The sequence below is a fragment of the Dromiciops gliroides genome, chromosome 1 (genome assembly GCF_019393635.1).
Source record: "Dromiciops gliroides isolate mDroGli1 chromosome 1, mDroGli1.pri, whole genome shotgun sequence".
In the NCBI taxonomy this organism is placed as follows: Eukaryota; Metazoa; Chordata; class Mammalia; order Microbiotheria; family Microbiotheriidae; genus Dromiciops; species Dromiciops gliroides.
Window position 1 is genome coordinate 148,165,586 of NC_057861.1, and position 22,498 is coordinate 148,188,083.

Here is a 22,498-nt window from a genome sequence, read left to right on the forward strand (position 1 = left end):
GGTGGGGGTTGGAAGGATTGGAGGGTAATGAAGGATCAATTGAGAAATATAGGGCAGAAATAGAGAAGAGTAAAAAAAAAAAAGAGGAAGATACGGGAGGAGAGCTTTTAATTCTACATATCTTATTGTATAATAATACCTCTAGTAAAGTGAGTACAATGTGATACAGTGCATTCTTGTTGATATTAAGAAAGTTTGTTCTTTAGCATGGCCTCAAACTCTTCATGCTTTGCTTTTTCCTCCTTTATTCATCTAGAAACATACATTTTTAGATTTAACAGAATTTAGTGAGGCTTATTTTGTATTACTTGAGCAAAATAAATCAGAGCCAATGTGGGAACTAAATAAGTACACTACTATCTTTGATATTACCCTGGTGAAGAATCCAGAAATTATGAAGTATGTCCTATATAGTAAGCTATTTCTTCATTATAGCTATTTCCATAACTGAAAGGATCAGGTTCAGGAATTATAGTATATATTTCTCCAAGCAAAAAATACATTTTTTTCACCCGCTTGACACTGTGATAGGTAGGTTCTTCACAAAGCAACATAAACACAATCCCTGTCTGTTGTTAGGCAATATTGACCTGGATAGGTGAAAAAGGGCTTAGAACAACTGAGCTTATTTTGGTTTTAGTCTTAAATATTCTGCCCCCAATCCCACCCCCTGTTAATACTGAATAGGAAATAAAGTTCTTTTCTCTATACAAACTTGATGTCCTCCATCTCCCTATTTCATGGTTCTTAGCAGAAATTGAACAGGTTTTAAAGGTAAGGCAAAAATAATGAAGAGACAATCCTGTGTGTTGAGAGTAAAGGAATGTGCATAGCAGTTGTGCATGCCTTTGAGCTGCAAACTCTAACAGGAACATTTTGCTCATGATTTTTTCTGCCATTAAAACTGCTTTGTAGGCGCAACTAGGTGGTGCAGTGGATAGAGCACCGGCCCTGGAGTCAGGAGTACCTGAGTTCAAATCCGGCCTCAGATACTTAACACTTACTAGCTGTGTGACCCTGGGCAAGTCACTTAACCCCAATTGCCTCACTTAAAAAAAAAAACAAGAGAAAAAACTGCTTTGTAGCTGTAAGATACCTGCTTATAAAAATTAAAGCAATGGAGTAAGAGATTTTTGTGGAGAGATGGAGGAAGAGGAAGTTGTATTGTTAGTATGGGGTCATGAGAAAGTACCACTTCTTTTCTGATATGTAGTAGTGTTTTTGATTTTTGCCAAAGCTTTAGTTTCCATTGAACCTTTTCTAAGAGATTTCAGAAGTACCCGGCTTGCCTATTTGATATTTCCTGTTTTCTTCATTAAACTCTATTCACAAAAGAGAAGTAAGGGTTTAATTAATCTTTTTTTTTTTTTTAAAGCTAATCAGCTCCTTAGAAAATGAGTTGGTCATCTACTTTAGGGTATTTCCATGCTAAAAGAGGAACTTGGAATTCTTTACTTGTACATGTGGGTAATCTTTCACTTTTTGCTTAAGGGAAATAGATTGTCTTGTGTTCCTTATATATCTTCCCTATTCCTTCTTGATCACTTACATTCCAGCCGCTGATGAACTTAGTAGTAAAAAACATGTAATCAGGGGCAGCTAGGTGGTGCAGTGGATAAAGCACTGGCCCTGGATTCAGGAGTACCTGAGTTCAAATCCGGCCTCAGACACTTTACACTTACTAGCTGTGTGACCCTGGGCAAGTCACTTAACCCTCATTGCCCCACCAAAACCAAACAAAAAACATGTAATCAGATTGCTTATTTTGTTAATCATTTTAACCTATCTTTCCGTCTCTTTTCCAAAATTCAATCCATTATCCAATCAGGTGCCAAAGTGATTTTTCTAGAGTGCAGATCTGGCCATGTCACTTAACCCTCTGTATGCAAGCCTCCCTCCCCCATTGATAAGTTTTAGCAGCTCCCTGTCATGTCTAGGATTACATATGAAATACTCTGTCTTTAAATGGCTTGACCACCTGGCCCCTTCCTGCTTTTCTACTACTTCTACTTTACTCCCTCCAAATTTTTTATGGACCAGCCATATTGGCCTACTTGTTATTCCTCACACATGATGATACACTTCCTGTCTCTGTACATTTACGTTGGGTGTTTTCCCATGCCCAGTATACTCTCCTGTCACATCCCAATCTCCTCATAGCCATGGTTTCCTTTAAAATTCATCACTTTCTCCTGGAAACCTAGTGTCTCCCTGCTCAAAGTTTTTTGATGTATATATTTCATAAACACATATATAGACAACACACATATTATCTTACCATTTGGCTGTAACTTCTTTGAGGTTAGGGACTATTTTGCTTTTCTCTTTGTATTTTTAGCATTTAGTTCCATGCCTAGTACATGGTGTATGCTTAATAAATGCTTATTAATAGATTGATACAAATTCATACCATCTTATTCCTGCTTCCTCATTTTCCCTAGTGATCATAGACCCTGCAAGGCTCAGGAAAAAACAAACTTTTATCATGAGGCAGAGAGTATTTTTGAATATTTGAGACCACAGATTAACAAGTTACAGATATTTAGGCCTTCCTGTGCATTTTGCTCTTTAACTTTTTAAAATTTGCTCCATTTATGTTCATTTTATTAATCATTTTATTCATCTTATTCTTTAAGATAGTCTATAGTAGAGATAAAATAGATTACTAGAAACCTCTGTGTATAGATGCCTTTTAAGTTTACTCAATCAGTTTCTTGGAACTTAAAATATGTATTTAAACAAAGACCATATTAATAACTATTAATGCATTGCCTCATGTTTTTTTTGACCTGATATATATTAGGACATGAAGTTTATTAAAATTTCTTATAACTCTTGTTTTTTAAAAAGAATATTGATAACTTGATGACCCCAGAAGGAGTTGGTCTACCAACTGCATTACGTGTCCTCTGTAACATAGCGTGCCCACCACCTCCTGTTGAAGGTATAGTATTAACCATTATACCTTTAAGTAGACTTTATGTTTTCTTATTAAATGAAATCTATAAAATCTGTAATTATTTCTTTAATGTATAACTAATTTGGGTGTTTTATTTTTCCTTTATAAAGGTCAGCAGAAAGACCTGAAGTGGAACCTTGCAGTTATTCAGCTTTTTTCTGCTGAAGGAATGGACACCTTTATCCGTGTTCTGCAAAAATTGAACAATATTCTTACGCAGCCTTGGAGGCTCCATGTCAATATGGGGACTACTCTTCATCGAGTTACTACCATTTCCATGGCCCGCTGCACTCTCACTCTTCTTAAAACCATGTTAACGGAGCTGCTCAGGGGTGGATCCTTTGAGTTTAAAGACATGCGTGTCCCTTCAGCCCTTGTTACTTTACACATGCTACTGTGCTCTATCCCTCTCTCAGGTCGTCTGGATAGTGATGAGCAGAAGATTCAGAACGACATCATTGATATCTTACTGACTTTTACACAGGGAGTTAATGAAAAACTCACAATCTCAGAAGAGACTTTAGCCAATAATACTTGGTCTTTAATGTTAAAAGAAGTTCTTTCTTCAGTCTTGAGAGTTCCTGAAGGATTTTTTTCTGGACTCATTCTGCTTTCAGAGCTCCTGCCCCTTCCATTGCCCATGCAAACAACTCAGGTATCACTTCCATATCACTTGCATCTTTATAAATGACTTCAGTATCACTTAAAAATCCGTGATCTTGTTTTTGGACCCCCCCCAAAAAAAAGCCCTGAAGAAAATAACTGGAGGAGGGTGAAACTTGTAAAGCTGATGCAAGTTGGGCACTGTGATTTGTATGGTGGACGCAATACTTTAATGAATTTTTGTTAAAGTGAATTTTATTATTATACTGGAATTAACTTGTGCTCTTATGGTGTGTGTGGCATTTAAAAAAAAAGTATTGTTTCTTTTTAAATTGTGTTAGATTTTGGCATCTGACTGTTATTTCTTTTAATGAAACTTGTTCTAATGACTATTTAACTGAGAGTTAAAATATCTTACCAAGTCAGTTCAAATCAAGCAAATGTTTAGACTGTATAATAGGAAATTCTTTAAAAATTTTAACTTTAGTAAAAATTTGCCTGCAGAAACAGATTGGTGTAGTAGTGTTTCCTGAAAATTATTTTTTGGTCAGTAATTGTAAATATGAAGAAAATTCATACACATATACACACATATATACTTTCTTAACAGGTTATTGAGCCACATGATATATCAGTGGCACTCAACACTCGCAAACTGTGGAGTATGCACCTCCACGTCCAAGCAAAGCTGCTCCAAGAAATAGTTCGTTCTTTCTCTGGCACAACTTGCCTGCCCATTCAGCACATGTTGCGGCGCATTTGTGTTCAATTATGTGACCTTGCTTCACCAACTGCACTTCTAATCATGAGAACTGTCTTGGACTTGATTGTAGAAGACATGCAAAGGTATTTTCATTTTATTTTTTTTGGAAGACATTTATTTCCATTTGCTGAGTTTTCCTTAATAGATTTCAATATGGACATTATGAGTATGTTCTTTACTTATGATTTGGAAATCTGGATTCAGAACTCATAAAAATCTCAAAAGGAAATATATGGTACAGTAGGAAGAGCACTGGATTTGGAGTTAGAGGACCTGGGTTTGAATCCCTGTTCTGCCACTTATTGCTTGCGTGACCTTGTGTAGGCCTGTTTTTATAATTGTGAAATGAGCGCTTCAGACTATATTTCTAAGTTGTAGCTTTAAATCTAAGATCCTGTGTTCTGTCAGCTTTGATTTCAGTATTTCATATGCAAAAATAATTCAGTTACCTAGTACAGAAGCTTTAAATTGTTTAAAAGACTGCCATAAAAACCCTAATTTAAAAAATATTATAAATATAACTGTTAAAAATAATCACCCAAACATATGAGGTATCATGTTTGTACTTTAATAAAACTTATATTGAAAATCACACTTTAAGGAATGTACAAATTATTGACTATTTAGGTTAAATAATGATTCTTCATTATGTTGAATAATTTATCTCAAGAATCCTTCAAATAGCGTACAGGATCCTTTAGGTCATTTGATTTTGAAAAATTGTATTTGCTAATAAGATTTCACTTATGCATCTGTTAAATAAAGCCAAATCTAGCTTCATTTTAATTAGAATTTTGGCTTCTTTGAATTGTTAAATAACACAATATATAGGTATTGTAACTTTAAGGATTTCATGAAAAGTTAGCTTGGTTTTCAAGGATTAAAACAAGATAGATTGGATTATAGAAATGATTTAAATGTCAGAAGGCAGGAATATTCTTCATTAAGTTTATTAATTTTATTTCAGCAATTCAGAAGATAAAGAAAAACAGTACACAAGTCAAACCACCAGACTTCTGGCTCTTCTTGATGCCCTTGCTTCACACAAAGCTTGTAAATTGGCCATTTTGCATCTGATAAATGGGACTATTAAAGGTGATGAAAGATATGCAGAGATTTTTCAGGAATTGTTAGCTCTTCGATCGACTGGAGAGAGTGTCATTCATCAGCAGTGTGTTGAATATGTCACATCCATTTTACAGTCTCTCTGTGATCAGGTATTTATATAATTATTTTACATATTGCTTTTAAAATACAAGCTACATATAAGCCTCTCTCAATTTATATATTTCTAGTTGGATAGGTGACATCCTTTATACTGTGTTGTCTTCTGAGAAGCAAGACTTTACAGACCCCTGCCATTCAGTGACCACATCAACAAATTCAGAGGTAGTGAAAGGTTAAGTTGCAGTACCAGCGTTTTGATACTTCATAGACCTCTTAAATTTGGTTTCTTTGTTGGAGGGCTCTTCCATGTACAGCAGATTTCTTGATGGTGGTTGTGGCCAGGGTACTCATTTTCCTTTTGATTATGTTACAAAAGGTTTTCTCTGAGGTTTTCTTTTTCACATACAATAACTCATGAAGAATTGTAGTTTGTAGTATTGTTCATTGTTCTTTTTTTGGGACAGTTCTTAAAAATCTCTCAGGATGTGGGCTAGGTGACTGTACTGCAGACCACCCTAGATAAAGATGTCTGGCTTTGTTCTCCATTGGCTTCCAGCTTACTTCTGTGTGTTTAATCAGAGTGATTTAATCCAAATAGCCTTCTGTTACTTGGATCCTTTGACATCTCTTTGTCTAGTATTAATTTAATTTTCAAGAAAGCACTTATCTGGTAGGGAGAGGTGAAGTTCCAGCATTTCACTCATTTTGTAAATTCCATATTTTTGAAATTTCTTTGTGTTTCTGCATCAACAAAACTTTAGTTTGGTAACTTTTAGGACTTAAAGAAAGAACTCTTTTGGTGTGACATTTGTAATTGATTCACTTTTTACCTTATAGAATGGATCTTTATTGGAGGAACCAGGTTGATTTGTGTCTGACGTACATTACATGTGAAGTTTAATCAGTCAAATGATAGTATAGCCCTGGCCCCGCTTGTCTTCATTTCTTGGTTCCACTTTTATATTCTTCTGTCCCAAACTTCGTTTTATAGCTTTATAGTTTTCAAGGCATTAAAGTGGACAGTAGTTTGATGGTTTTGGGTTGTTTGTGTGCTTGTTTTAATTCCTAAAACAAAAATCTGACAATATTCCCTTGCCTAAGACTATTCATTGGCTCTATCCTTGTATCCCTTTATCTGAGATAAAGTATAAACTCATCAGTTTATTATTTAAAGCCCTTCAGAATCTGACTTCAGTCTACTTTTCCCAAATTTCATTCTTCTTCACATATTCTGTATTGTAGCCAGAACTGCCTACTTGTAATTTCCTAAGTTTAGCTTTCTACCTTTTGCCTCAGGACATTTTCTCAGGCTGTTGCTCTCCTTCATCACCATAGATCCTTAGGATCCTTGACCTCTTTTTTTTTTTGGGGGGGGGGTGAGGCAGTTGGGGTTAAGTGACTTGCCCAGGGTCACACAGCTAGTAAGTGGTAAGTGTCTGAGGCTGGATTTGAACTCAGGTACTCCTGACTCCAGGGCCGGTGCTCTATCCACTGTGCCATCTAGCTGTCCCCCTCCTTGACCTCTTTTTAAGTGCAGCTTAGCTTAGGTGTTACCTCTTATTAGTTGTTGGTGTTCTCTCTTTTTCTTCTTAAATTATTGAGTTTACTTAGGTGTGTTTGTCATTTCACTTACTGTGGATTTTAAGTTTGGGCTTGCATTTCTATCTCCTAAAACAGTGCCTTGGTATGACAATTACTGAGTAAACGCTTCTTGAATTAAATTTAGTTAGAACAAGGTTGGTCTCCTTCTTCCTCCCCAGTGGTCCTCACTGGGTGATCCTATCACCGAGTGTCTAGGGAAACAGGCAACTCTTGGAGTTTATTTCAGTGAACCACTGACCTAGCTTTCTTCTAGCTGTTTTTCCCTTTTCTTAGGCCATTCTCCTTAACTGTGACATGCACCTCAATTTTCTGTAGCTTTGTTCCCTGCCCTTTTCCCCCAGATAACAGTGCCAGAATGGGCTTTGTCATAGGGCCCAACCTGCCAGGAATGTGCACTTCTGAGGTGGGCTGTGTATCCCATGTCTTCCCTCTTGTTCGTTCTTTCCAGCCTTCCTTTTTCTCTGGGAAGAATCATCAAATCAATTTCCTACTATTACCATTGGGAAGGACATGATAGTCTCCTCCCTTTCTTTGTGTTATCTCTTCATTAGAAGGTAAGCTCCTTGAGGGATTCTTTTTTGTTGGTATCACCAGCATCTTGCACAGTGTCTGGCACAGATAGAAGCTTGATAGAGGCTCTTCATTGATTTAGCTGCTGAAAAAACAAAATTCTGACTTCAAAGGAATCTGGATTTGAACTCCTGAATCCAGGGCCAGTACATTATCCACTGTGCCACCTAGCTGCCCCCTGGAATTTTTGTTTTTATAACAGTCCTTGAATATAGAGAAAAATTCTTTTCTAAATCACTGATAGAATTAAAAAATGTTAACATTTTCTTTTGAAGTCATCATGTTCTTTAGTCATAGCTAATGATTAAAGTTTATCTATTATTTTAAAATAGTTAAATCTTATTTAAAAGAAGGAAAAGGGAACTTTGGTTTCTGTGTTTATATTCATGTGAGTATATAATTTGGTTGGAAAAGTAAAAACATTATAATGAAAGATTTACTAGGAATAATTGTTACTCAAATTAAAATACGTGTTGTTATTTTACTTATGAATTTTTTCCCCTCTTTGTCTTTCCCCTTAGGATATTGCACTTATTTTGCCAAGTTCTTCAGAAGGGTCACTTTCTGAACTGGAGCAGCTGTCCAATTCTTTACCAAACAAGGAATTGATGGCCTCAATTTGTGACTGTCTATTGGAGACAGTAGCCAATTCTGAGAACAGTTACAACTGTTTACTGACGTGTGTCAGAACAATGATGTTTCTTGCAGAACACGATTATGGGTTCTTTCATTTAAAAAGGTAACACTTTATATCTCATTGATTGAAGCTCTAGTTCCAGGGATTTTCATAAAAACTTGAGTTATTCACAACTTCTTTAAGCACTTTTTGGAAGATCATTTGGCAGTGGAAATATTTTAGTAATTTTAAAGAACACAGGTATATTTTCGGAGTGATGCATGTTTTTCTTTTTAAAGCATGTAATACAGTAGTACACAGACAAAACAAATGGGAAGAAAGATTGACAAATGAGAAAAGACAGATTTCTGATAAATTGGGGAAAACGAATTTTTTGTGGAAAAGATCTTTAGCAAAGAGGTTTTTTATAGTTAGTGAAATAAATTGGGACTAATAATTCATATCCAAAAGATGGAAACCCTTTAGGTTGTTTTGTGTTTGTGTGACACACCTTTCCTTCTTCTTGAGCAGTATGATGCTGCTAGGTTTTCCCTGATTCTTGGTGGGGGTGACAAAGTTACCTTGCTCCAGAGTTTGGGTGGGGTGGGGCAGAGAGGAAAGGTTGTGTAAAGCTGGGTAGTATTACACAGCATTGATTTCACATATCAGAAAATTAGTTTAAGAGCCAGGATTTCTTTGGAGGGCTGCGAACTTTTTTTATTATTATTAATTTTTGTTTTGGTGAGGCAATTGGGGTTAAGTGACTTGCCCAGGGTCACACAGCTAGTAAGTGTTAAGTGTCTGAGATCGGATTTGAACTCAGTTCCTCCTGAATCCAGGGCCGGTGCACTATCCACTGTGCCACCTAGCTGCCCGGGGCTATGAACTTTTAGCTTTTTGCAATGCAAGTCCATTTAGTCTGCCTGTTATAGTTCAATTCAGTGTTTCCCTGTCTAATCTCTGTGCCTTTTACATGCTGGGGAGCTAGGTTAGGGAGGAGGATGTATATTTCTTTGTGAGTATCCAGGGTTGAGATGAAAGAAAGTGGAGGAGGAGAAGTTGTAAAAGGAGGTGTTGTGATTTTAATTTTTTTATTTCTTTATTCTTCCTGAAGCTAATCTGAATATACTTTACAGATGAGCTAACTGGAATGGAGGGAGGGGAAAAGAAAATGACAAGACCAAGAGAAGGAACTAGTATTTTTAGATTTCCCTAATTTGGGGAACTTGAATGTTAAGAGTTCTCTGTAGTTAAGTGTAATTGTACGCATATAGCAGTTTTAACTGTCCTTAAGTACATAGTCCATATAAAGTCAAACTTAGATTGTCTTTCTAAGAAATCCTACTTTTCTTTTTGTTGTAAAATTCTCAATTCTAAATATTTACTTTTCAAATGATACTTCTAAGGGAAAAATGTTTTGAAATGCAGAAAAATAATGTTTATTTACCTCTGCTCAGTACTGTTGACTTTGTATTTGGAAATACTGAATTTGAGTGAAAATTCCTTTGGCAATAAGAAATGTTCATTTAGTCAATTTTCAGTCATGTCCAACTCTTTTTGACCTCATTTTGAGGTTTTCTTGGCAGAGATACTGGAGTGATTTGCCATTTCCTTCTCCAACTCATTTTACAGATGAGGAACTGAAGCAAATAGGGTTAAGTGACTTGCCCAGGATCACATGGAGTCTGAGGTTAGATTTGAACTCAGGTCTTCCTGACTCCATGCCCACTGGGCCACCTGCCTGCCCTAGTAAGAAATGTGCATTCTAATCAGTTCTTAAAACTGTAGATTTTAGTTGTGTTGGCCTCTATACTTGGTACATATGAAGGCTTAGTGGACAAGGTAAAGGTAAACTCAAGTTCTCTTCCAGAATCCACACTGGCCCATTTTGCAATTCTAGACTAATTTTTAACAACTCAGTGCCTCAGACTGTTGCACCATTAATAGTGCTTTTATGGGGGCAGCTAGGTGGTGCAGTGCATAGAGCACTGGCCCTGGAGTGAGGAGGACCTGAGTTCAAATCCAGCCTCAGACGATTAATACTTACTAGCTGTGTGACCCTGGGCAAGTCACTTTACCCCAATTGCGTCACCAAAAAAAAAAAAAAGAAAGAAAGAAAAAAGTGCTTTTATGCTGTACCTACCCATCCAATAGGGGTTTTCTGATAAAATATGAGTAATTCTTTAACAGTTCTCTTCAATCATCAGAATAATGAAGATAAAGAAAACATCTTTAAAAATAAAACAAGCTATCCATTCAGAAAATCCTGATTTGCATAGGAATGAAAAACTTCAGAATATATATGTATGTATATGTATGCAAAGTGTGTATGTGTACATATCTTATATATGTGTGTGTAAATATGTGTTTATAAATCTCATATCTATCTATCCATGACTTCACTAGTCTAGGGAACTCCCACTTGAAGAAACTTGCTCTCTCCATGGACATTGGTACCTTCCCAGCAATACAGATACAGAATTGCTTGGGGACACTGAGAACTCTCATGCCATGACCAGACTTATCTAGCTCTAGGCCCAGGGTAATTGGGCAGTCTTAACTGGATTGATTTCTCTTTCAGTAGTCATTAAAACTGCCTTAATAATGACAAATAAACTACATATTAGCTATCTTGCAGTTGCATATAAACAAACTTAAGTTTTGCTCAACAAACAAGTAAATAATAAACAATAACCACAAATAAATAAATAATAAATAAATAGTGGCATAAAAACCCCCACAGAAGTTCTAAATGTTCCTCTTCCATAAAATATATGAATGCTTTTGTGGCCTGTCAGAAGTAGTGTGGTTCGATAACGAAGAAAGTTAATGGAATCCTTGGCTCCATTAATAGAGGCATGACCTGCAGTATTAAGAAGATTGTAGTCTTACTCTACTCTGCATTAGATCAGGTGTGGAGAAGGACAGTGATAAGCTAGATTAATTCCGCCTGGATGATTAAAGGCCTTGTACCCAGGCAAGGAACCAAAGTGGTTTCTCTTGGAGAAGAGAAGGCTCAGCTATGTTTTAGCATTTTAGGGGCTTTTTATATGTAAGAAAGGTGAAAGTTAATCTATTTAGAAGTTAATCTATTTATTTCTTCAGAAGACAGAAGTACAGAAGTACTAGTAATGATTAGAACCTTCAAAAGGATAAATTTCATACATGAACTGATGTTGAGCGAAGTGATTAGAACTAGGAGAATATTGTACACAGTAATAGCAACACAGTGTAATGATCAACTATGATAGATAAGGATACATTTCAGGTGTGAGATCAGGAAGCATTTAGTAAGAGCACTAGTAAAAGTGGAGTGGGTTGTGCTTGGGAACAGAGCTATGGGTTTTCCTGTGTAGAAGTCTTAGAAAAGGTTGGCTTACTACTTGCTGGGAATGTTATGGTGGGAATTCTCTTTTGGGTCTTGGTTGGAGTAGATAGACAATAAAGGCCTGTGAGGCTTTTTTTTTTTCCATTTCATGTTAGCAAAGATTAATAACCATTAGAAGTACTGTCTTTACCTTTTATTTTTTTCCTCTCCATAGTTCATTAAGAAAACACAGTAATGCCCTGCATCGCTTATTGAAGCGAGTTGTTAGCACATTTAGTAAGGACACAGGAGAACTTGCATCTTCTTTTTTGGAGTTCATGAGACAAATACTCAACTCTGATACAATGGTGAGTTAATACATTTAGCTTTTCTTGATTTATTAACTTGTGTGAGAATATGAAGTAATTTAAAAAGCCATTGTGCCCTAATTATTTAGGGTTTAATATGCATTTCTTTTATGTTATATTTATAAAGCATCTTACTGCTGACTTTAAAGTACTACTGTGAAAGTAATTTTTAAAAAGTTTTCCTTCTATTTCAATTTTTTTTCTTTTTTTTTTTTTAACCATACCTGTGCTACCCAGAAATAGGTGTGCCCTGTCTATTAGTCAACAACATTATGGATGATGGCATACCAAGTGCTTAGCACTGAAGCACATCTATTTAGATTCATTAATTCAATAAGTTTTTATAGAGTGACTTTTATGTGGTAGACAAGTGGCCTACAAATAAAGAGATGAAGCAGTCACTCTCCTCAAGGAGCTAACATCCCATTAATAGTATTAGAAGATGTTTAGAGATTTGAATTAAAAAATGAAATTATCTTCCAAAGTGATGTCTCCTACTTTAAACCTTCTAGTACAAATCTAAGAACAATGATTAGCTGCAGCCTAGATTTGAGTCTCTGCTATAAGATTTTTATGTGTTTGCATTGGCTGAAGGTAACTTGTTTATTAAAATGTTATTAACATGTGAGTTAGGAAAATAAAATATTTTTATGAACCATTTTGATCAATGGATTAAGAAAAAAGATTTGTTTTTTATGTTTATTTAAAGTTTTAAGTTATGCATGTTTATTGAGAATAAGATACATTTTTCTTCGAGATTTGCCCAAATAGTTATTTTTTACTCATTAACTTTTTTGGTTTTTAAATTTTTTTAAATTTTTTCAATTAAAAAAAATTTTTGTTTTTTACTCATTAACTTTTTAATTTCAGAAGTTTATATTTTGTATTATGACCTGAGTAATTACAAAGTTTTGAAACACTTTGGTGCTAGTGTTGAGTGTCTAAGGTCAGATTTGAACTCAGGTCCTTCTGAATCCAGGGCCGGTGCTTTATCTAATGTTCCACCTAGTCTTCCCTGCCCCAAAATCTTTCATCAGTTTTTTTTTCTTTTTTTTCTGGTCAGGCAGTGAGGGTTAAGTGACTTGCCCAAGGTCATACAGCTAGTACATGTCAAGTGTCTGAGGCCAGATTTGAAGTCAGGTCCTCTTGATTCCAAGGCTGGTGCTTTTTCCACTTCACCAACTAGCTGCCTCAGGATGTGAAACTTTTAACTGTGATCCAAAGGACAAACTATCATCAAGTTTAAAAAGACACTTTCTTTTCTTTTTAGTCATGTCTGTTATTTATGATAATGCTGAATGAAGGATACCTTGAGTAAATGAAATCTCCACATAATCTCACATCTAATAATTTTCATCATGTTCCTCAAACTGTTTTTGTGAAATATAGCTACTATTATTGGGTAACCAGATTGGCTTTTACTTTGGTTTAATTGGTTACTTGATACCTGTTTACTTTCTAGCTACTAAAAAATTTAATGATAGAATATAATTGTGATAGTGATTAGAATAAAATTGAACTGTATTTAAATACTTCCCACCCTCTGATAGATAGAGGTGTAAATATTTGGAATGGATATAAATTGTAAAAATAGCAGGAAGAAGAGGTCAGGAGTCTTGGCAATCTACAAATGGATTAATCATTATTTTTGTTCTTGTGCAAATGTTATAATTAGCCATTCAATTTTCAGATTATGTAATATATTTAGAGGTTATATTTTTATATTTATATATTTAGAAGAAAGTTTGGGATGTTTTGAAAATTGTTCATTTCAATTGTTCAAATTAGGGAACAAAATTTATCGAGATGTTTGTATATCCTGTAAGGCAGAAAATATTGACTAATACACCTGATGGAATGTAATTTTTAGTTCACTGATTGCTATCTTCTTCGTTTGCCTTACTGTCTGCTGAGAGATCATTTAAAACTTTGTCAGCTCTTTCTAATGGCAGGCATAGTTTGATTAACTCTTGTATAACAGTTATGTTGTGAGACTACTGTATTTTGAGGAAGAACATTCAAGACATCATGGTGCCATAATTGAAGATCAGTAGGCAAAGTTGGTGTATCACTTCTTCGAGACTAATGCCATCAGCTAGTTTTATTGCTTCATTTAACAGTTTTGTGCTGGTATTACGCAAAACCATCAAGTGAAATAAGACACTAAATTATTTAGATGGTTGGTATAAATGTGTTAACATTTTTGCAAATTTCTTGATTATTCTAATTTCTGTCTAATGTTTACAGGGATGTTGTGGGGATGATAGTGGTCTCATGGAAGTAGATGGAACTCATCCATCAAGAACATTGAGTCTTAATGCTGCAGAATTAAAACAGCTTTTGCAAGGCAAAGAAGAAAGTCCAGAAAGTTTGTTCCTTCAGCTGGAGAAGCATGTTTTGGTAAAAACAAACAAAAAATCCCCCCTCTAATCAGACAATATATTCTGGCTGGATTACTCTGTTTTCCTTTGTCACTGTTTTGTGCTAGTGATTCCTGCAGTGGGTGGTAGTATTTTCTTCAAAATCATACTGAAATGAGTCATTTGTGAAAGATGATCAAAATTTCTTGAAAATTTAAAAAAGTTGGATATTTAAAAAATGTAGATTCCTCTATTGATTGCAGGGCACCCCCTGTGATCCAATTTATATAAAGGCAATTATTGGAAATAGTCTTGTTATTTTACTTTAATTGGAAGTTGGAAATTTTTTGCGTTTTGCTTAGGAAAGTATTGATGCTGAAAATTTTGTTTAATGGTTCATAGTTTTCCATTAATAATATGTGGGCATAATAAATGTAATTTGTTTTAAAATATTATCCTTTAATGATTTAAGTTTTTTTCTTTTTCATCTTAAACCTAGGAATATTCTAAAGATGATGACAACCTGGATTCTTTGCAGGACAATATAGTTGGTCTTAGACAAATGCTGGAATCTGCAGGTGATCCTTTACCACTTAGTGATCAAGATGTAGAACCAATACTTTCAGCTCCAGAATCTCTTCAAAATCTCTTTAATAATAGGTAAAACAAAATTTTCTTGTTTTTTGCTTATCTCTGGAGTTAGCAACCATATATAATGTTACCTAATTTTAACAAAAAGAAAAAATATAGCTTCCTTAAAATTGGCATGTTCAGTCAACAAACATTTTAAAGTGCCTGTGAAGTGCTAGACAGTGTGCTCAGGGATGGGGATACAAACACAAAAGGGAAATGGTTCACATTTTTCAGTACCTTCACTAGTTTGCTTCATGAAAAAAAAAAGGAAAAAAGGATTTGGAGTTTAGCTTAACCTGGACTCTGGAGCCTCTCTGCTGGGCCACTGATTGGTTATATGACCATTTGGGCCTGAATGTTCTCCTTGGTAAAATGAGGGTATTGAATTGAATTATCTCTAATCTTTGAATATTTGTTAAAATTTTTCTTGAAAATATACTGTTAGCCCCATTTTAGTGAGAGAACCAAATGTATGTAGCATTAAAGAATCAATCCATATATTAGTTTTAATCCTGTTTAATCTTTGCTAAAGACTCATTTTCTGAAGTAGCCTATTTTAAAGCTGTAGCACCAAATTTACTAACTCTTTAGATATTTTAAATTATACTTTACAGAAGATTTGGAAGATGATCTTAAATATTTAAAGTGTGTTTATCACCGATGTGTTTGCTAACTTTGGTTACAGGACTGCATATGTTCTAGCTGATGTCATGGATGACCAGTTGAAGTCCATGTGGTTCTCTCCATTCCAGGCTGAAGAGATTGAAACAGATTTAGATTTGGTAAAGTGATATCATTCCCCCCCCCCCCCCCCAATATCCAAAGAGTGATAGCTGGTGATAGTTTCTTTAGCTCTTAAACTGGATTTTCCTTTCTGTCAAAATTCTCTTGTTAGATTACTGATGTATTTTCTTTATGTTTTATCTCACTTTGCATTTCATTCTGTGTTTAGATTTCTCTATTTTTCACATCTCCCTCATTTTAGTTTTTTCATATCAGTGGTATGAATCTTTGAGATGCAGTCCTTAAGGGGTAGGATTATATTCTTAAATCCTTACTGCACTGTACGCATTATAGTATTTGCTTTAGACTGAGTTTTCTCTGGGCAACTGTATGGTGTCCTGTTTTCCTATAAGCTGTTGCTCTTTCCTGGTGCTAGGATGATGGAAAGAAATCCTCATGAAAGAATCATCAGTTTGAACCTGCGTGTGAGTGTAAGGAAGGTATTATGGCAACTAAATCCTGTTTTTTTTATAGTATTTATTTGTAGGGAGATTATTTTGTAGCATAATATGTTATAATTGGAGGGGAGTGTGCTAAATTCTTTAGTACACTGACATTTTTAAATGTGTAGTTAAGCACATTGAATTTGTATGAAGTTTGTTATCCATGATTTCTGAGGGAAAATACTTTCTAACCAATTTATTTCTGTGTTAGAAATACTGGGGCATGGTTACAAATGCAGTAGTGTTGAAGTATTGAGCATGATCTTGAAAAAATAAATTTACTTGAATATTTTTATTGTAGGAACAGATGTATGCTATTTATCTTCATATTCTGCAAACATTTGAGAAATCTTTTGTTGAATACTTATGATAAAGACGTGCCCTTCTATTTTTCACAATTATGTTATGATTTTTAATGTAGTTAGTGGTTGTTTTTTTTTTTTTTTTGCGGGGCAATTGGGGTTAAGTGGCTTGCCCAGGGTCACACAGCTAGTGTTAAGTGTCTGAGGTCGAATTTGAACTCAGGTCCTCTTGAATCCAGGGCTGGTGCTCTATCCACTGTGCCACCTAGCTGCCCCCTAGTATTGGTTTTTTAACATCCAAAATAGATGATTATCTTAAATCAGGTTGATTTGAAAAAAAAATATCAAAAGTACCTTTTAATAGTAAATCTTTTTCTAGATAGTTTAGAGTATAAGAGATTGTACTTTGATATCTTTAAAATGAGCCATAGGTTTGGCTCATTTTGGTCTGTGAAGGTGATATTTCAATGATTTAACTATTATTTAAAACAAAAAAGTAAATAAGCAACATTGTTTCATTATGCAAAATTTAAGAAATTTAGGTTTGGTCAGTTTAGGAATAATGTGTAACTACAATTTCTGTTAAATTCCTGTTAGAGCCTCTTGGAGTACTGTGGTAGAAAAACGTTGTAATAGAGACAACAAAAGGTCTATTGATGACTTAGGATCTTCTGTTTTGGATATTGGTCAGGAAATTACACATGCCATTACTGTTAGTCTTTATCAGGCTGTAGACATTTTGTTGATCTTAGTGTCTCTAATAGGTTCATAAGATTTTGCTGTGTTTGATCTTTTTTTTTTTTTCTTTTGGCCTTTTTCAGAAGCTCAGTTTTAAAGGATCTCCTTTGTTGATAAAGGGTCATTCTGGTTTTTTGAAAAGTGTACAACTCTGCCCCCCCCCCCCCCCCAATACTTAATACTAAATGTTGGTTCTGATATATTTTACATGTTGTGAAAACTTCTGCCAAAGTTATATCTAAATATTTGCATCTAGAATATCTTCCCCTTTCCTGTTCAAATGGCACTGTTGTGAAATTATTCTTTTATGATTGTAGGTAAAAGTTGACCTAATTGAGCTCTCTGAAAAATGCTATAGTGACTTTGATTTGCAAGCCGAATTAGAGCGTTCCTTTTTGTCAGAACCATCATCTCCTGGGAGGACCAAGACTACAAAAGGTTTTAAACTTGGCAAGCACAAACACGAGACTTTTATAACATCAAGGTAAGGTTTGTTACTCCATAGCTCTCTTGAAACAATTGCATATGGCTGAGGAACATTTAAAGAACATGATTTGGCAAATTATACAAAGTGGTGGTTAAAATATAGGCTTTTTTTTCTTGGGAGTCTTTTCCCACTCTTGTGAAGATCATTTATTCAGTTGACTTATACCTGTGGGCTGAAAAGAGGCTTGGGTGTAGAGAGTTGGGCCTTTGCTAGATTTTTTGTTTATAAGAAAACTTGAGTGTCTTGGACATTTTTATTACTTTTTTGTGCTTGAAGAATTGGGTCATTAAGAAAATGTTTTTTTTCTTCAAATAGCCTAATGCCAGAGACCTCCATTTCCCCCTGCATTTTGTAGTCTATGTTGCGTCACTTTTCTTTGCTTGCTCTACATAAAAGTCATACTGACTTTTTAAGGGAATTCTTTTTGGTTTGAGGGAAAATAATCTTTTAAATGAGGTTTGGAAACAAATGGAGATCTTTGTGGGAGCTATCAAAGTATGAGTTTTAACTGTTAAGTTAATCAGTTTTAGTTTGTTTTCTCTGGTAATATATGAAAAATGAATAAAGTTTGTATTCTTTCCATTAATTTTAATGTAAATATTTTAAAATTTTTGATTAGTGGAAAATCTGAATACATTGAACCTGCCAAGAGAGCACACATTGTGCCACCACCTAGAGGAAGAGGCCGGGGAGGATTTGGACAAGGCATTAGACCCCATGATATCTTTCGTCAAAGGAAACAGAACACAAGTAGGCCACCGTCTATGCATGTGGATGATTTTGTTGCGGCTGAAAGCAAAGAAGTGGTTCCACAGGATGGGTTACCGCCACCGAAAAGGCCACCGAAAGTGTCACAGAAGATTTCTTCTCGCGGTGGGTTTTCAGGAAACCGAGGAGGACGAGGTGCTTTTCATAGTCAGAATAGGTTCTTCACTCCACCTGCTTCAAAAGGTAATCTGTCTTTTGGAATAATGGATAAGTTGAAAATTCTCCTTTGTTTCTCTCTTTTTAAAAAGAGACTTAAGAACTTTTATCTTAGAAAAACTGTACATATTAGTCAGAATTATTCCAATGGCTCTTGAAACTTTTAAAGTGGATATATATGTGTATGTCTGGGGAGGACCATAAGAAATAGAGGTTGACTTATTCAAGCAAATGTTTCTCTCACATTTTTATCCCAATATCTACTTAAGTCTTTCAGTAACATTTATGATCATTATTTTGTTTTTTGTGCATTGGATTTATCCATTCAAATTATAAAAGTAATTTGTTGGAAATTATTCTTGGTTCCCCAATTTACAATTATTAAATTGCTTTTCCCAGTCTAATGTTGTGAAACTGTCATTTTTAGGATTTTTTTTTTAAGTGAGGCAATTGGGGTTAAGTGACTTGCCTAGGGTCACACAGCTAGTAAGTGTTAAGTGTCTGAGGCCGGATTTGAACTCAGGTACTCCTGTTTCCAGGGCCGGTGCTCTATCTACTGCGCCACCTAGCTGCCCATTTTTAGGATTTTTAAAAAAAAGGTTTTTTTGGTTGTCTAAATTAGAAGCTGATGGTTGAGTATTGAAGTATACACCGTCACCAGAATACACACACACACACACACACACACACGTTATATGTGTACTCATCTACCTGCTAGGTATGCATAGGGAATGAGAGAGGATGGATTTCTATAACTGTATCAATAATTCTTCCTGGAAGTTGTTTCTCTTGAGTTAGTTACTTCTGTATTTCAGTTATTTGCCTGACAGTTTTCCAGTAAACTATCAGTAGTATTCCTTCGACCTAGAACTTAAAAAAGGGTGAAGTTGTGAGTCATTAAATAATGTTTAAATAATTAAAATATGTTGTGTTTAGGAAATTATAGTCGTCGTGAGGGAACACGAGGTTCCAGCTGGAGTGCTCAAAGTACACCACGAGGAACCTACAATGAGAGTAGAGGAGGGCAGAGCAATTTTAGCAGGGGCCCTCTTCCACCACTGCGGCCACTCAGTTCTGCAGGTGGGTTGTGTTTTGCAAATAGCACTGATAACGTGAGATCATGTTTGTCCTTTTCTAGGTGGGTATATGAAGAATAGGCAGTGGGAGACATTAAATGCTATTTCTATATATATTTTTTTGAGGCAATTGGGGTTAAGTGACTTGCCCAGGGTCACACAGCTAGTAAGTGTTAAGTGTCTGAGGCCGGATTTGAACTCAGGTCCTCCTGACTCCAGGGCCAGTGCTCTATCCATTGCGCCACCTAGCTGCCCCCTATTTCTATATTTTTAAGTTAGCGACATTGTTAATGCCTTTTTTTTTTTTTTAGTGAGGCAACTGGGGTTAAGTGACTTGCCCAGGGTCACACAGCTAGTAAGTGTTAAGTGTCTGAGGTCAGATTTGAACTCAGGTATTCCTGACTCCAGGGCCAGTGCTCTATCCACTACGCCACCTAGCTGCCCCTATTGTTAATGATTTCTAGAAATTTCCCAAACAATTTTGACAACTTGGGCAGCATTAAACATTTGTTTTCACCTGCCATTAGCAAACCTTAGGGTACTTCCTAGATTTCAGTTATTGCCCTAGGAACTGGGAATACAAAGAAGAAATAGTGCCTGCTCTTAAGGAGCTTACATTTTTAATGGGGGAGATATGTACATAGGCAGGAATATAGAGAACACATACCAAAGAGATTAAAGATCTGATATAATAATTATAACCTTTTTAGAAAATAGTTTTGGACAGATGATGTCTAATCACCTTTGTGATCCAAATAGCAATAAAAAACAATTCTGTACAATTAATTTTGTTTCCATTCCTCAATGCCTCATTTATACATGTACATACTTAACATTATTTGTAAAGCTGGACTAAAAATAAGTCTTTGGTACTAGATCTAAGAGTCATGTTCTTGTCGAAATTGTATTATATATTCTATTAAATGAAATCAGTTTTGTTAATTTCAGTTCTACTTAGAATATTTAATATATTAAGTAATAATAAATCAGTGTTTGCCCACAGGAGCAAGGAAAGGGAGCAACGATTAAAATAACTGTATTTTTTCTTTTTTAGGATATCGTCCAAGTCCACGTGACCGTGCTTCCAGAGGTCGGGGTGGACTTGGTCCTTCTTGGGCAAGTGCAAATAGTGGCAGTGGAGGCTCGAGAGGAAAGTTTGTTAGTGGAGGCAGCGGGAGAGGTCGTCATGTACGATCCTTCACACGATAAAAAATATTCTGGGGAACATTCTGAGGGCAAAGACATTTCATCAAGACAATTTTTAAAAATTAAGGCACTGAAGGACCAATTTAGACTTAACAGATATCGGGAGCCATCTGAGAGAATATTTTTATCTGAAGAAAGATTTTGTTTGATACGAAACATGAAATTTCAATAAAAATCCAAACCTTTTTATGTATGGTTGCATATTTTCTCTTTATATTCTAAAGCACTTTTGAGGGATTTCATAGAAAATGAAAGATGTATTTCAGTCGGGGCATTAAAAATTCTAGCATTTTTGTTACAAAATATCCCATGCCTGTGTAAAAAGTAGCATTTTTCTCTGGTTAAAAATATTTTAAAAAGTTTTTTTCCCTTTTGTGATATGAAAGCTATATGAATTTGCTTTGTGTGTCAGGTTGGAACTGCTAGCCTAGTTTTGATGGTGTTATAATTAATACTTCATAATAAGACATATCTTAATGTTATTTGGGGAGAAATCAGAAGCATTTAGTAAGATTTGAACTTTATCTTAAAAAACAAAGTACAGGGGCAGCTAGATGGCGCAGTGGATAGAGCACCAGCCCTGGAGTCAGCAGTACCTGAGTTCAAATCCGGCCTCAGACACTTAACACTTACTGGCTGTGTGACCCTGGGCAAGTCACTTAACCCCAATTGCCTCACAAAAAAAACAAAAAAATAAAATAAAATAAACAAAGTACATAAATTTCAGTACAATAGCTACATTTTCCCCAAGGAGAGTTGTGTCACACTGAATATTTCCATTAATACTGTGGAGTATTGTTATCACAAATGCAGTATATCTTTCTTTGTCAGCTTAATACTTTAAATTTTTATATTGTTTATTTGTGACGTGATGGATGGAAGGAAAGGTTCTATTTGATAAGAAAATGACTGAAGGAAACAATATCACACCTTTTAGTTGTTACTGAGTTAGATGTCTTTCATGTTACAAAAAGGTGAGTGGAAAAATGTTAACACTTAGAATCCAAACTACCATACATAATGCTTAACATAAATTAATCTTGTTTGTATGAGGTGCAATACTGTGCAGTGTTAAAGATTGGATTTTGTGGTTTACAATTCTATGTAACATAGCACATGTCTCTTAAGTAGTTGTATTTCTTATGAGATTATCAGATGAGACAAAAGAATCTGAGAAAGGGCTAAGAAGGAAGTTAACATGAGATTCAGTAGAATGAGATACAGAATCACTGATTTGTCTTTTGGCCACGAGTCCTTCTGTTATGTGACCACTGAGTAATACTATGCTGTAATTGTATCCATAGCTATTTCAGTTTTATAATTAAATGTGCTTTCAGCTATTATGAAGACATCATAGATAATAAATTGTTAATGTAGAAGTTGCTCTTAAAATGCAGTAAGTCATTAAGGGAAATTGAAGAGTAACTTGTTGGCTGACAGTTTTGACTGGAGAGAGAAAGTCCAATTGAGTGGGTAGTAAGGGAATGTAGGGCACTAGAAAGATACATAGTGTGGTCATTTAGGACATGATTATAGGGGTACTTGAAGGTCTACAGAAAGAACCTCTTAATTCTGTTTTCACTCATTGAAT

At 35.2% G+C, this 22,498-nt stretch overlaps 1 protein-coding gene across 4 annotated transcripts in view; it reads left to right on the plus strand.

Annotated features, from left to right (window-relative positions):
• VIRMA (vir like m6A methyltransferase associated) overlaps window positions 1–21,092 on the plus strand; it is a 76,168-nt gene extending 55,076 nt beyond the window's left edge. For all 4 annotated transcript variants that reach the window (XM_043967694.1, XM_043967696.1, XM_043967697.1 and 1 more), the window contains 13 exons: window positions 2,851–2,944; window positions 3,070–3,614; window positions 4,173–4,408; window positions 5,293–5,542; window positions 8,186–8,403; window positions 11,823–11,955; window positions 14,203–14,355; window positions 14,815–14,975; window positions 15,634–15,730; window positions 17,532–17,698; window positions 18,321–18,652; window positions 19,562–19,705; window positions 20,756–21,092. In XM_043967694.1, coding sequence (XP_043823629.1) covers window positions 2,851–2,944; window positions 3,070–3,614; window positions 4,173–4,408; window positions 5,293–5,542; window positions 8,186–8,403; window positions 11,823–11,955; window positions 14,203–14,355; window positions 14,815–14,975; window positions 15,634–15,730; window positions 17,532–17,698; window positions 18,321–18,652; window positions 19,562–19,705; window positions 20,756–20,910 — 2,685 coding nt within the window. In that variant the 3' untranslated portion in view covers window positions 20,911–21,092. The remainder of the gene's footprint in view (window positions 1–2,850; window positions 2,945–3,069; window positions 3,615–4,172; window positions 4,409–5,292; window positions 5,543–8,185; window positions 8,404–11,822; window positions 11,956–14,202; window positions 14,356–14,814; window positions 14,976–15,633; window positions 15,731–17,531; window positions 17,699–18,320; window positions 18,653–19,561; window positions 19,706–20,755) is intronic.
• The last annotated feature ends 1,406 nt before the right edge of the window (window positions 21,093–22,498 follow it).